We start from the raw sequence: 14,993 nt of genomic DNA on the forward strand, positions 1-14,993 counted from the left end.
AACAAGGAGCAACTTTTGCCACTTGACTTGCAGAGTTTAGCCTGGAATCAGATACTGCTCTAAACTGGACTCTGGTTTCTGGGACCTTCTGTCTATAATCCTGATGAGTGCACTGGGAAATAACTGTTTAACTGCTCTCGTTAGGTAATGTGTTGATTGATAAGTATTTTGTCTACCTGTGTTGATAAATGCATGGTTGCGTAGCAATTCCTAGAGTTCATAACGATCTTAGTCTTCAGAATGTCTTACAAACAAAATTAATACGAGGAGCAAGCCCCAACATAAATTTAATGTTGTATTTATCAAGAAAAAAAATCTCTTTCGTGATCTATAAGGCGTTTTAAATACATGAAAAGTATGCTTGTGGTTTGTTTTTCTAAGCTTTCTTTTTCCATTCCTATTCTTTTCTGCTGTTTGTGTTACATGCAGGCAGCTGGAGTTATTTCGGATGGGGAGAACAGCTGAGTACGTAACAGTTTGATTTCTTGCAAGCTTTCTGATCGTATAGTGATGCAGCATGCTCCAGTATGAGGAAAAGTGGAAATATTCATGCATATAGAGAATCCGTTCCATTGTATTTTCTTTTACTTTCACTGAGTCTTCATATTTGTGTGGATGGATGGCTGTTCATTTTTTCACTTTTTAGCTTTGTTTTGCTCATGTTTTAAGTGAGTTGCTTTTGCCTTCTGCTGGAATTTGAGGACATGATGACGGAACTGGACTATTACTCTCTTCCTGTAAAGGTGATTCTAGTTTTCTGCTTATGTGTGTCTTTTGTGTTGGTCTTCATACCTCTGTAAGCCCAAATCAATGTTTGGAATGATGGAAAAACACAAGGGAATCTGTAGTGATTGTTTTACTAAGATGTGAAAATATGTGGAAATATCTTCCAAATACTACTAGTAGGAGTAAATCTGAAAGCAGAAATGGCAGGTGCACACCAGTGGGGTTGTAGGTATTGTACCATATTCAAGCTCAGTGAGACAGTATCATGGCAAAAGTGGCAGGGCTTTGCTTTAACTAGTGCTTACCAACCTGGGACAGGTAAAATTTAGATACTGCAGCTGACTGTGATCTGTGGGGCTAATGCTACATGTGAAGACTGGTGTGATAACCTGTGCACCGGCCACCAAATTTTTGTTCATTTTTCCAGATAATGTGCATGAAACATCTTCACTTTCTAAAAGTCTTACAGGCCAGACTTCTGCTCAAGATACAGTATGTGGCTTCTACAGCCCATAAGACCTGTAAAGACTGATCCATCAGGCTTAAAGTGAAGGTGTCTGTTCCCTGTAAAAAAGCTACGAATGAGGGTGTTGCTAAGGGGAGCACGCAAAGAAAGAACACTTTGACTGCATCCAACAGGGAAGGGATTCTGCCTGGTGCTTTTCCATTTTTGACACAATGGGGTCTGGAGAGGATGCTCTTACTGCATCTGAGTCTAATGTCCAGCTAATGCTAGAGTGCATTTCACTCATGGACCTGTTCTGCATTTTAGAATTCTCCCACCACTGACTTCCCCATTTCTCCTCCAACAATGTTTTTTGTCCTCCTTGGTCTCCTGTCTTTGACCAACAAATAAGTTCTTTGTGCATCAGCAGCGTTGACGAACTCATGCTGTCAGTGTTGAATGTCTCAGTTGTTTGGAGTTATTCTCAGAGGTGTGGTAGGATAACTGAGAGGTAACTAATTAACTTTTGTGCACTGCTAAACCAAAGATTAGTGTCCTAAACAGCTTTCTCTAATTCTCAGTTTTGTGTATTTGGGAAGGAAGTGGGGTGCTTAGACATTGGTCAGTGAGAGGTTTTGGAGGGTTGTGCAGAGTGTATTTCTCCTATTTATCTGGAGTGTTGGTGTGTGGAGTTTTTGATGTAAAAGGTATTTGTATTCATGAGGCTCCCTTCCTCCCTCTCCTTCATCCTTCCTGTGCTGTCCTCTTTGAAATCATGTTAGCATGCTTATAGGCAGGGCTGGGCCAGTGTTGATGATGTTTCCAAGTGAACTCCATTATCTTGACAATGTTATGAAAAATACACTTCTAATTGTAAACTTTCAACAGCAACTGAGAAGGAAGCAGGAGAAACAGTATGATGGTAGCTGGAAGATTTTTCCTGGTAAGAGCTTCTTGCTAAAGGAGTGCTGTAGCCCAGACCCTTCTTAGGGACAGGGGGCTCTTTAGGAAATGGATAGCTAGTGCTGCTAACCTGGTCTTATTTTAGGAAAGAGAAAGACTTGAAGAAGTAGGACAGATGTTCAAAGTAGTCTTTGCACTTCAGCCTGTCAGTTTGGTTCTTGACTGTTGAGTGTTTCAGCAGCAGAGTATTTTCAAGTGGGAAAAACAAGATTATGAAAGCTCTTAAACTGAAGACTGAATATTATTGTAAACTTACCATCTTACAATTATGCAAATTTCTAATGTATTTTAAAGTGATGAGGGCAATACAATGAACTAATGACCTGCAAAATTGCACTTAAAGTATTTCTCACAACCTAGGTGTTTTTGGCATGGAGAGATATAGAAGGGCCTCAAAAAATGCTGTTGTGTCTTTTTTTCCCTTCCTTATTATTCAATAGTCCTCTTTAGGCTAATATGCATTTTGATTAGCATAAGTTTTTAGAAAGTGTCCATGATTGACATAAGGAACCGATGATTTGGCAGATGATGGAGCAGTGGGGTCCGATACTTAAGGAATGAAGTTGTGGGGAGCTATCCTGAAAAGAAGTTTAAGTGGATGAAGGGTGGGGAAGGTGAATTGCAAAGGCCTTGGTGGGGAGCTGGCAGAGATCTCTGCTGATTTGGACTGGACACAGTTCCTTCAGTTAGAACACTTTATTCTCTTCTACCATTATTGAAATATACAAAAGCTGTGAACAGCTCAGTGCTTAATTTGGAGAACTAGTGAGGATTTTGCTTTTGTCCAAGATTTTGCTCAAGTTTATGGATGATAACTAAGCTTGCGCGACTGGACCTCAGCTCCCAGTGGCTGATGACACATTATGCTAGAAAAGTAGGAGGCAATTAATACAGCCTTTTGAGAGGAGTTCCTGCTGTGCATTGGGACCTTGAACCAACAAAAACACTTCTTCAAGTGCATTCATCCAGCCACCTGTAATAATTTTGCTGCTGGCTCTCCTTCCTGTCCTGAAGCTTGATTTAAGAAAGTTGCCAGAGGCTAAAGGTGACTAGTTGACATGACATGGTGGGACTGTGCAAAGTGGTTTTGAGATCAAGATGTTAAAAACTCTGTGTGTTCTACCCTGCAGCAGTGTAATAACTCTGAGAGGCAGGAGCTGAGGGGAGGAATAACAGGCAGAGAAGGTATCTCTCCTTTCCTTGATTTTCCCCACTCTGTAAAATCCTACTGTGTGATGTCACAATCCGATGGGTTTTCTTCTTATGCTGCCTATATGCATGAATATTCAATGATGAAACGTGAACAGCATGCTTGTGCCCTGACCCTTCAGCTGCACCCACAGCTGTCTGTGCAGTGGGTCCAGTGACAAAGAAGCAGTTTTTGTCCCTTGAGAGCTCTTTGGTATATGTGAAATTTCTCAAAGCGTGATAACAGTTACTGACTTTTTTTTGTTTATTGTTATGTATCTTGTTATTAATTTAACTGATCTTCAGAGTCTGAGGCTAAGCTACGACTTCGCTTATGGAAGACTTGGTGTATCATCTGTTCGAAGAAAATAGTACTTGAATTTATCACACCATGTGTGTTGTGAGGGATATTTTGCTGAAACATGGACTGTAATGCCTCCTTTTGAAGGGGCACTGCATCCCCAAAGCTGCTTCTGCAAGCTTTTGTCAGTCTCTTGCTTAATTGAAATTTAAACATCAAGCATGTTAATGAACAGGATTATCACTATATGCTAGCATTTCACAGAATACTTTTTTGCAAAGGTAACGTGTGCTATATGCCACATATGGGCCAGTTTTTGATGCTTTTGATCAGGCTGAGCAATGTCTTCATTTGAGAACACTTCTGTTAGATAGCAACTGCTCATAGGGTAGTTGCAGTTCAGCATGAACAGGAGTTTTTTTGAGTTGTCTCTTATTTATGAGGATTTCTGCCTGGTATTAACATCTATGGATGCTGTTAGGCTCATGGTGCATACATCAAAGAAACAATATGTTCCTGTCTCAAGGAGCCTTGCATCCTTTAAACATGCCTCAGGGAGGCAGTTAGTGTCATGATCCCAAAGTGACTTCCTCATGCTAAACACCAGTAAGAATTGTGAGAAATTCTGGTACCAGCTTTTATAAACATATATGCTCTAAATGTATGATTAACATTTAAGCTAATCAGCTATTTTTGGATGTTGCTTAGAGATACTGTGGTCCATGTGGGAAATCTTCGTTTGATAGTGCAGAGGTGAGATGGGGTGGCTGGTTAACAAATCCAGATGGTGCTTCTGCGACAGTCTGATTCCTTTGGAAATCTCTGAGCCTGTCAGGTGGTCAGAGCTGCTGACCTGTAGAAGCTGTGTCCTGTTTCCTGGTAACCATAACTGTCTAAGTGTTTGCACTCCCTGATACTAAGCTTAGCCCAATACTAGTGAGTTACTGGATTCACTGGGGTTTTTTGACCCAGGCGATTGTACTACTGATTTGTACTTTTTGCTTTATTTTTGAGGTTAGCTAAATTTGTTTATCCCTGAGGCTGTTCATCTGGTGACTTTTACTACCTCCCAGACCTGTATCTCAGTTAGGCTGCCTTCAGCCCCTACAAGTGCTGCCATGATGATGCAGCCACAGCTGAAGAACTTTCCATCCTACCAGACTTACTTAGGCTTTAGCTTGACTGACAGCTACATCTGATGGGACCAAGAAATTAGTTGAGCAGCAAAGTGAGGCATTAAAAGGCTCTTTGGAGCAGTGTGTTTCCTTTCCAGTAAAAGTAATTATTGTACATTAGATGGTGATGGCTCAAGTGTTCAGCAATGTCATTGCTCAGCTGAGTAATAGCTTGTTATTCTTCTGAGGACAGCGTGTGCCTTGTGATTGACAAATAGATCAACCCTTGCTCCACAGGCTGGAAGTTTGGTGCTCCTCAGAGTGGTTTGGCACCTTACCATATAAAATCACTTTTGTGTAGTAAATCTTGAATGTTTCTCCTAAGCACTGAACTGTAATAAAATTGATGGACATTGCTTTTAATAAAGCTGAATAAAGCAGCATATGATTGCTATTCATTTCTATTCAATTGACTAGAGACTGACAGGAACTCTGCAGCATTTAAACTACTAAAAAGCAGGAGGCTTAACTTCGTTTTCAGTGTGGACAATCAAATTGAATTGGTTCTACTTAGGAAGGTAGAGCTGGGCTTTTTCAAGTGGCCCATATTTTGCAGACTTTTTTTCTACTAGGGTTCTTTTCTACTCTTCCGTCCATCTCCAGGGCACTAATCTTACTGTATTGTGAAGGAACTGAAAAGGTCACAGAACAAATTTTACCTCAGATTGAAAAAATGGAAATTGAAATAGAGGTGTGGGAAGCACCAGTGGAAGAAGAAAGTGTTCCGTGATGCTGCATTCCATGTGCTTGGAATTTCAGCACTTAAATGTAGGTTTTATTAAGGATCTGGCCTGTAAAGAGCACCTTTAGCCTCATGGTCAGTGACTGTGTAGAACACACACCACTGGGTAACTTTCCGGAGAGAGCTTTAATTTGATTGTCCCTTTTAGGCAGGCTTTTGTTGGCAGAGAGAATGAATAATGGCTGATCCTTATTTTCTTTTGTTTCAAGCATGTTAATGGTGCACTCCACTGCCTAACAGTGTGTGTATTTCACTTTAAGCTTGCAAAGATAACCTTGCATCCTGCACAGCCATACACAGCCATATATTTTTGATACCTTTCCTCACTATAACTCGGCATTCTCCTTTTCTGAAGGGTTAACAAGCTAAAATGTTTCTGCAGGGAGAGGGACTCATTGGAGAGGAGCCTTTTCCTTTGTGAAGGTTATTATTAGTGTTAAGTACTATACTTAGCCTAATTTACTTGTATGTGTTAAATGTAGCAATTTTCCCCTATAAGAAGTAGTGTAATTGTTTATAAGCAGAACTGCTCTCCCAGTTCTTCTGGTTTTCCTACTGAGTAGTTTACATTAGTTTCTCTTAAATTAAACTAATACTTTTACCAAAAAGGAGAGAAAAAAAGGCATGAAATACCCATCCAGAACCCTACAGTTCTGGTAAAGGATGCTGAGAAGAAGAGACAGTATTACAGCTTGAATTAAAGCCTGAAAAGTTTCCAGGAAAAGAGCTCCTTTCCATAAGGAAACGTTTTGGTGTTCTGTTTTTTTTTTGACCCAACATCTAAAGGTTCATTTTGGCAGCAGCAAAGTATCTGAAATTTTAGATGCTGGGGGTTTTTTTTGTTTGTTTTGATTAAAAATGTCTTAATCTGCTGATTAGTAATGACTAAAGAGAAGTATACTCCTATGATGGGAAGAGGGAGAGTGTGGACCTGATCACCGCAATTCCTTGGTGCATACTTGAGAGAACTGGAGGTTATAGCCAGCTACCAAATGGAGATAAATCCGCAGCAGAAACAGTGTTTTTTGCCATTCTTTCAAAATGAAATGGGCTTTACTGCCCCATGCAGGGCGACTTGAGAGAGCTGTGGACTTAACTGGTTTTGTTTCTTAGCCTTTGAAGATGCTGACAGTGCTGTGGATGACCGGGACAGCGACTACCGCAGTGAGACCAGTAACAGCATCCCCCCTCCGTACCACACCACGGCCCAGCCCAACGCCTCCGTGCACCAGTTCACGGTACCCTCGCGCCTGCAGCAGCAAGGGATCCTGCGGGATTCCTGTGCTGACTCCCTACAAAACTATGATCTGGATTACCGGGAGCATGTGGCCATCAGGTGAGTGCTGTCTGCTGGGTAGCTCTTCTTTTCCTGTTGTTTTGTGGCAGGGCCATGAAGCTGCCATGCTGGCAGGGGAGGGCAGATCAAGGGCTTTAAAAGTCTTCTGATAGGAAGGTGTTTTTTTAGCATTGGGATTGTGCTCTGAACCGGGAAAAACCCATGAGGCTCCGTGTTACACCGGTTCTGGGAGTTTAGGGAGTTACCTTTAAAAGATATGCTCAACTTTGAGGTCATTTACTCTTGGCTGTACCTTCCCCTTACCTTTTGAAGGCCAGAGCACTGAGTAGTTGATTGTTCTGGTACCATTGCATGGGCATGCCTCCCAAGCCAGTGGAACACAGCCTAGCAGAGTTATCCTATTGGGAGCTTCTTTACTGGGGCAGATTTATTTTCTGTCCTGCTTTAGTTCTGGTTCTATTGACTTTGTCAAAACAACGTATTCAAGAAGAAGGTTTGTAACCAATTAGTTGGGGTTTTTTGTTTGATTTTTTTTTTTTGGTCCTCATATAACCCTGTTGAATTCTGTGCTTTCTCTTTTGGTTTACTTTGAGCTATACGCAAAATGGTTTACTTGATCTAAATTATATTTTTGACCATAAATCAGTGGTTTCACAACTGGTTTTAACTTAAGTATTAAGCATTACAGCATTAACTTATGATAATAAGTTAATAATAGAGCTGGTTGTGTAAGGAGAAAGCAGAAGAACTTGGACAGTGCTGGTCAGCTTGGTAAGAGTAGGTGTGTAGAACAGACTATGCTGCTGCTTCTGCCTTAGATGTGGAAGGAAGAGGCAATTGCTTAAAGACTATCACAGATGTGCAGAGTTTTATATGTATTATAACTGATTTGTTCTACTTTATGTCCCTTGGTAAGAATGTTCTTGTTTCCTGAAGCCTGAACCTGAATTCAGTTGTCCTCACGGGTGTGTGATTGAGGCTAAATTTTGCTCTTCTTGACATATGGTCATTAATGGTAAAGGAAGAGCTTTAGTGGTAACATTTAATGTTTTTACTGTTATTGAGGTTTCAAGAACAGAGGCAAATATGCCGACAAAATGTGTTCATTGCAGTGTGGCATGTCATTCCTAGCGCTCTTTTCCTAGTCCATTAAATATCTTATATAAGCAAGTTATTCCCTTTCCCACGTGATTCTGTGCTGCTGGTTTGCAGTGGTAAAATTGCTGAAGATCTTACTGAGAGTCTGTGTAGATGAGCTGAGGCATTCTCTTTATGGAAGAGCCAAACTGAACAGTGGGATTGGGCCCCCAGCCAGGGGAAGCCAATGGTGGCTGTGTGTTTTTGCAATTGTGTGACTTCTTGGGGTGGTGTTGACAATACAAGTAGTCTTTCATGGCTCACCTTTCTTGGAGCCAGGGAGTTTGTGAACTTTTAACTGTATCTAAAGGCTAAATGTGTTCCTAAAGACCTTCCAAAGAAGCACTTCTGGTTTGAATTGTTACAGAATAACAAGCTAGAGTATGAATTTGTGGGTTTGGGGGTTTTTTTCCTGATTTCCTGAAGTATTGGTGTGAAACAATCTGGACTGATAAAATTTAATGAGCTTTGTAGACTGCTAAGGTCTAAAATTACTTTCAGTCCAGGAAGGCTAGATGGTGATCGATTCCCTCTGAGCCTTCCTGTTCCCATGTGCATTTTCCACATGCCCAACAAGATTTTTTGCTACATGTTGTATCTTAAAACTTAAAAAATGCAAATAAGCTTTCCAAAGAAGCTGTGTGGGATTCTCGTTCTTACCAGGAAGGTATTTCTAATAAGGTGGCTGAAAAGAAGCGTGTGGGTAGGTCTCAAATATTTTCAAAACTAAGTTGTAGCTGAGTACTGCAAAACTAAACTGTGTTTGAATTTTGGTCCTAGCAGCAATTAATGATGTGGACCAGGCAGTCACCTGATGAAATCAGTGTTCCTGGCAGTCTGCAGGTTGCAGTTCATGACAAGTGGTGGTTGCTGAGGAAACGACAGCTTGTAGGAGGCTGTCCTGGGCAGACCCAGAGGAAGCAGACAAAGTTCTGCTAGAACCTGACTTGAACTGGGCAGAGTGTTGTCAGTGCCAAAATGCCTCAGTTGAAACTGTCCTAACACCTTAGTTTTTTTCTTACGACGTTTGAGTTTGGGTGGAAAAGTTCTGATTCTCTTTATTAGCTGTTACATGTGATCATACTCATTTGATAGAAGTACATGTATTTTCTTCCACACTTTCCTAGGGATAACAAGCAATATTTTTATTTGTCTTTGGAGAATGTTTTGCTGCCAACAGCCAGTTTGGCTTCAGAATAGTAGATATCTTCCCCTCAGATTTCATTTATTTATTTTTTTTTAAGCACTAAGTTTTCTTTGCAATGTTCATTTTGTGTAACCATTTGTCCTCCATGTCTCCTTGCTCTTGCTCTCTTCACTCCCAAGGCGATTTGATAGCATAGATTCCACTGTGAGTGGCTGCACTGACCCAGAATCCACATCTGAGTGTAGTCAGATGACAAGCTGCCAGTGCTCGCTAGAGAGCAGGCGCTCTCTAGATCTGTCGGATAGGTGGGTTGACCTCTCTGTGCCTGTGTGCCTGTCTCCACCTTGCTGTTGCTGCTGCCATGAAGTGGTCTTGTGATACATTTCAGCTGATGTTTGCTGTTTACCTCCTCTCTCTTTCAGATCTGTGTTAATTAAGTACTGGGGTGATGTTGTCATCTCTTAGTCCTCTCATGTGTTGGACTTCTCATCATTGCTTTATTTCTTGTGAAAGGGATGCTTTGCAGAAGTACAGGGGAAACACATATCGGGGAAGGCACTCAATTGCAAAGAAATTTCCTTTATGCCTAAATTAGCCTATTGTTGGTTCAGCATTTACAGATAATGGCTCTTCAGGCATTCATGTAGGTCCCATTGCTTTCAGTTGAGATTTGGAAGGTCTTGATCCAGTAACTATGATGGCCCTGGGAGTCTTTTAAATTTCATTAGCTTTTAAAAGAAAATTATTTCAATTACTGTCTTAAAATTGTGAACAAGAAGTGTAGTAAGTGTACTAAATGTTTATAACAGGAGTAATTTAAAGTAATGAGCACCATTTCAATTAGAGTAAGTTGGGTAATACTGGTGGAAATGCAGTACTAAACAAGCAGTAGTGAAAATGCAATGACCTATTTCTTTTTCAGGGCTATCCTGATGGTGTTCTATATTGGGCTGCCCCGTGCAACTCTCATGATGAAGACTCTTGTATTAGCAGTATTCATGAAATGCCTGTGTGCCTTCTGTCCTTTCCTTTCTCTTGCCCTGCTCTGATGGCATCAGGGCATACGTGCCCTCATGCTCCCTAGTTCTCAACAATGGATGATGTGCGACAAAGCTATGGTGCATCTTTCAAATGATAATTTTGTTATTTTTACATCCACTTTCTACCTGCTTATTTTTATGTATATTGCCGGGAGCTGTTCTTGTGAGATTCAGATAAAGAGGAAACTTTCTTGCTACTAGCCTTTGGGCTGTTCAACAATTGAGATAATCCTTCTGACCAAAGGCTAGAAATTAATCCCAAAGTCCCAAGAGTCATTTACTTGGGTTTCTGAGAAGCTTGGAATTGTTTCACAGTTTTAATCCATTCTCCCACAGTGGACAAGTTGCTGGATCTGTTTAGATGCATTATAAAGGGGAAGTACAGATCCTGAAAAGCATATGAGGCTTGCAATGGGCTGATATCCAGTGCCAGTGTTTTATTTTACCTTCTGATCCAGTGACACCCCCGAGAACCTTAATTTTGTGTTGGTAGGAGCTCCTCCAGACCAGTAGCTGCAGTGAGAGCATTCCCAGCAAAGAGGAGTGGTGGAGTAGCCGAAACTCCTCGTGCTGCTGGTGTGCACAGTTTACACACTTGCCTGGAGTCCAGTGACTCTTGAGTTTTTACATGAAGTCTCTGCTTTGTAGCCACCCCTGGAAGGCACAAAGTCATAAAGCAGAGACAAAGTCATTCTGCTTTATGAATACTGCTAAAACAAAAGTCTGCAGCATGGAGTGACCGAAATGCAGGCACAGCGTAGTGGAATGATGCACGTGGGCACTGTATCTCAAAGTAGTCCTGCTATTGCAATAAGTGACTTCTTTTCAGCATGCCTAAAAAAGTAACAGCAGAGTACTGGTACAGCCAAGGCTGTGTGCCCTCACTTGCTCACAAAAAGCTGTTCTCCTTCAAAGAAGCACTTCTAATTTTTGTGCAGCCATAACCGGTGGAATCTCACAACCCATGCTGCTTTTTATGACTATTTCATTTAAATGTAATGGTGGTAGATTGGCAGGTTTTCAACTTTGTTATTTCTGAGTGTTTCTGATTTTAATTTTCCTTTATTTTATGCCTGTTTTACCATTGCTGTTTTTTCTGTCTTTTCTAGAACTTTTTCTAAAACTGTTGTTTTTCCCTTCCTGTTTTTTTTTGCTGCCTCTCTTTCTTTCCCTCCCGCCTCCTTTATTTCTCATCTTAGACAAGGATCTCTAGCTAGAAATGAAAGAGTCAGGATCATTCCATTTAACTCTGAAGATGGAGAAGAAGAAGAGGAGAGTAACTATGAAGAGCTAGGAAAATTGCTAATAGAGGAATTCTTAGAAAAAAATCATAAAAATAGAAGTTGGCATGAGAAAAACATTAAAAAGATGCAGACTCTCTCAAAACGAGAAAATTTCAGTCACTGTGAAAGATCAAGGTGCTGCCAAAGGGTGTGTGTGGAGTCAGGATCTGTAGATGTCCCTAGGTATCCTGAGGAATATGATACAATAGATAGAAGAAGGAAAAAGAAACTGCGATACAATTTTGGAGGGAGAGAACAAATAAGCCTGCCAGGTAATGGAGGTCTGCATTTTCATGGGGAGAAGGCAGTTTATTTCAATGGTGTGGCAACAGGTTCTGAACTGGTTGATGATTTCCCAGTATATGATAGAACTGGAAAATATACCAGTAGCTCAGAAAGTAAGGAACGGTTGCCTGCTTATCCAATCCTGCGTCCATACAAAAATGGGTTAATGGTTAAAAGTGGCAAGTTGCCCATCAAGCAGGGAATGAACCGTGAGGACTCACTTCACCTCAGTAACGCTGAAGACATGAAACACATTGGGATGCCAGAGAACACTTTTGTGCCTGTGGATGTCCTTGAGGAATTTGACAGCAGTGCTTCTGATGAGTTCCAGTACTCACCTGTTTCTGATGATGAAATGGAGGAACTGGCTACGCTTTCAAAAACATGGTGTGATTCTGACATCAACCATTTGAGAAACTTGACTGTTAATGGCCCTGCAAATATGGGCTCCCAAAAAAAGGCTAGCTCTGATAAAAAACATAAAACTAAAGAGAGCAAGCGTGTTCATACTATGCAAGACTTGACACTGTCTCCTGTTGAAGAACCCAGCGAGGAGTACATAGACACAATGGATGAACTTCAGTGTCTGGTAGAATCAGTCTCAGAATACTTGGCTGAAAAGGAGGAAGAAATCAGCAAATTTGGTACATTGCCAGAAACCAGAAAAAATGTTGAGAGCACGCCACTGAAACAGAGTAATGCTGATAATTCAGCAGAAGCTAAAAAGTCTGAAGAGACCAAACAACCTACTGCGGAGGAGAGTACCAAAGGCAAATCTGAATCTCTTCCAGACTTGTCAGGTGTGAAAAATACAGTAAATTCCCTGTTCAGCTCTTTCACAGAAAAGGTAGGGTCAAGCACAAAGCAGCTCACAGCATCTGTTGAAAAGCTTGTTTCTTCCACTCCAGAGAATACAGAAAACAAAAACTCATCAGAAGGTGGAATCTTGAATGTATTTTCTAGTAAGTCTAAAAGCGAGAATTCATCTTCTGGAGGAGCAGCAGATAATAAAGCTGACACCAAGTTCTCCATTCAGTCTTTGCTACCATCCCCAGTAAGTGGTGATAAAAGAGCCCAGAACATAAACTCTAACAAGCCAGAAACCACTGAGGTGGACAGTAAGGCTTCTGCACCACATCATCCCCAACAATCACAAGGAACTGCTGCTGATGGCCAGCAGAACCAACATTCAGTTGTGAATTCAGTTCTAGGCATGTTTAATCCTTTAAAGATCTTCTCTGAGAAGGAAGTGCCAAAGCAAGAAATCATAAAGGAGGAGCACACCAAGGAGGACAGCCAGGGTGCGAAAGTTGATGAGGCAAACAGGAGTGAAACACCATCTGGACAGACGTCAGCCAGGACCAGCAGCATTGTTCCAGAGGTACAGAAAAGTGAGACTGGAAGTGAGGCAGAGGTAAACGCAAATAGCACTTCTGTGTCTTCAATCTTTGGCAGGCTCACAAACTCAGTCAGTTCCTTCAGCCTGAAAGCTAATTTTGATGGTCTTTTGGCTCCCAAGCAGCAGGATGTGCCACAGAAGCAACCAGATTTGCATCCTGTTACAAACCAACCAGCTGCCACTGTGAAAGAGGGTGCACTGACTGCCAGGGAGCAGCCTCCTGCAAATCACTCAGGGGATCAGCATACTGCAGGTCATGGGCTGGGAAACAAGCAAAACAGAGGTAATGTGGAACCTAATTCACAACCTCAAGGTCAGGGTACAGCATCTGAAAGCTTTTTCAGTCCACTCAAAAAGTCTTTCAGTCAGTTGTTGCTTCCTTCTGCTGAACAAGGGCAGAAAGAAAGTACATCTGAGCATTTTAAAGGCCATAAGTCTGAGGAGGATATAAGACAAAATAGTTCATCAAAGGAAGAACACTCATTTCCTTTCACTGGAAAACTTCCTTTTTTCAGTGGTCTGGGTTTTTCAGCAAAGCAGGAACAGAAGAATGAGAAGGGAGGCTTTATTCCTTCGTTATTTAAATTTTCTTCTGCAGAAAATCTAGCACCTACAAAGGACCAAAGAAGTGACCAGAGTTCTAATGACAATTCTTTACCTGGAGACAGAAACAGGAATTCAGAAAATGCCATTTCATTAAAATCTAGCTCAGTTCCAAATTTATCAGACCATAAGGAGGAACTTTTACAGAGAAAACCCACAAATAAAGAAAATCTATCTAGTGGCCAAGGAAACAGAGAAAAGCACCAGGAGAATGGCTCTGCTACCATTAAGGCTGCAGAAGAGCAGCAGAGAACCAAGAGTACTCAGGAAGAACCTAGAAATGTAAAAGAAGGACTGATGAAGGAAGGACTAAACAACAGCTCAGTTGAATCCACCTCTTCAGCCAGAGGACCAGAAGCTGCAAGTGCAGATGACATGGAGAAGAAGCACGCACCAGGTTTTCTTTCTGGGTTCCTTCGCATTTCTTCCAATGAAAATACAGCCCATAACCAAGACCTAACTGCTAAAAATGAGGGTGATGGCCAGAAAAGCACTTCTCCTGGATTATTTTCTGGCTTATTTAGGTTAGCTTCAAATGAAAACTTGTCTGAATCTAAGCAAGAGAAGGTGAAAACAAACTCTCTAGGCTTCATGAAGCTCTTTGATAAAGGTGAGGATTCTAGCTCAGAGACAAAACCCAGCAACTCAGGAATGGCTTCTGACAGTCAAAGCAGCACTGGAGAAAAACAGGAAGCTTCCAGCTTCTTAAAAAATCTCCTGCCTAAACCAAAGGAGAAACAAGATCATGTGAAAACAGTGGAATCTTCCAAAACTACTGACCACCTGTCTGGTGCAAAAGTAAATAAAACAGCTGAGCCACATGTTCCCCACTGTGAGCATCCTGTGCAACCTGAAGCTCTAAATATGCAAGACAAGGTACAGGACTTATCTGGAAAGCCTAAAAATAGTAGACATATTCCTCATCAGGATGTAGAATCTAGAGTAATTCCAACTCCTTTAAACAAAGGATCAAATGAATTTCTCAATTTGACTAATAAAAGCTATAACCCTACGGAGCAGTACTCAGTTTATCAGGAAACAAGAAGCCATTCTGGCTTTGAGTGGGAATATGAAATGGGGGAACTGGCTGACACTCATGGAATAGCAGTTCCAGTTTACTACGTGTTAAACCAGAACTCTGTTCTGCCCCCTCAGTTCCTGGACTGGCCTGAAAACAATATGGTAGTGAATCTCTGTAAAAAGGATGGGAATGCAAATGTGGTGGATTGGCAGACTAATGCCAATTTTGATGGACAGAGTTT

The 14,993-nt window shown here is 41.3% G+C and overlaps 1 protein-coding gene across 4 annotated transcripts in view; it reads left to right on the forward strand.

Moving 5' to 3' along the window:
- UNC13B (unc-13 homolog B) overlaps positions 1-14,993 on the forward strand; it is a 208,517-nt gene that overhangs the window by 55,880 nt on the left and 137,644 nt on the right. For 2 of the 4 annotated variants that reach the window (XM_027665366.1, XM_027665367.1), the window contains exon 8: positions 6,654-6,876. In XM_027665366.1, the coding sequence (XP_027521167.1) occupies positions 6,654-6,876 (223 nt within the window). Of the gene's footprint in view, positions 1-429; positions 466-6,653; positions 6,877-14,993 lie in introns of all 4 variants that reach the window. The other 2 variants (XM_027665364.1, XM_027665365.1) reach the window with 2 other exon arrangements.

Source organism: Corapipo altera, unplaced genomic scaffold, assembly GCF_003945725.1.
Source record: "Corapipo altera isolate COAL_440 unplaced genomic scaffold, ASM394572v1 61045, whole genome shotgun sequence".
Lineage (NCBI taxonomy): Eukaryota > Metazoa > Chordata > Aves > Passeriformes > Pipridae > Corapipo > Corapipo altera.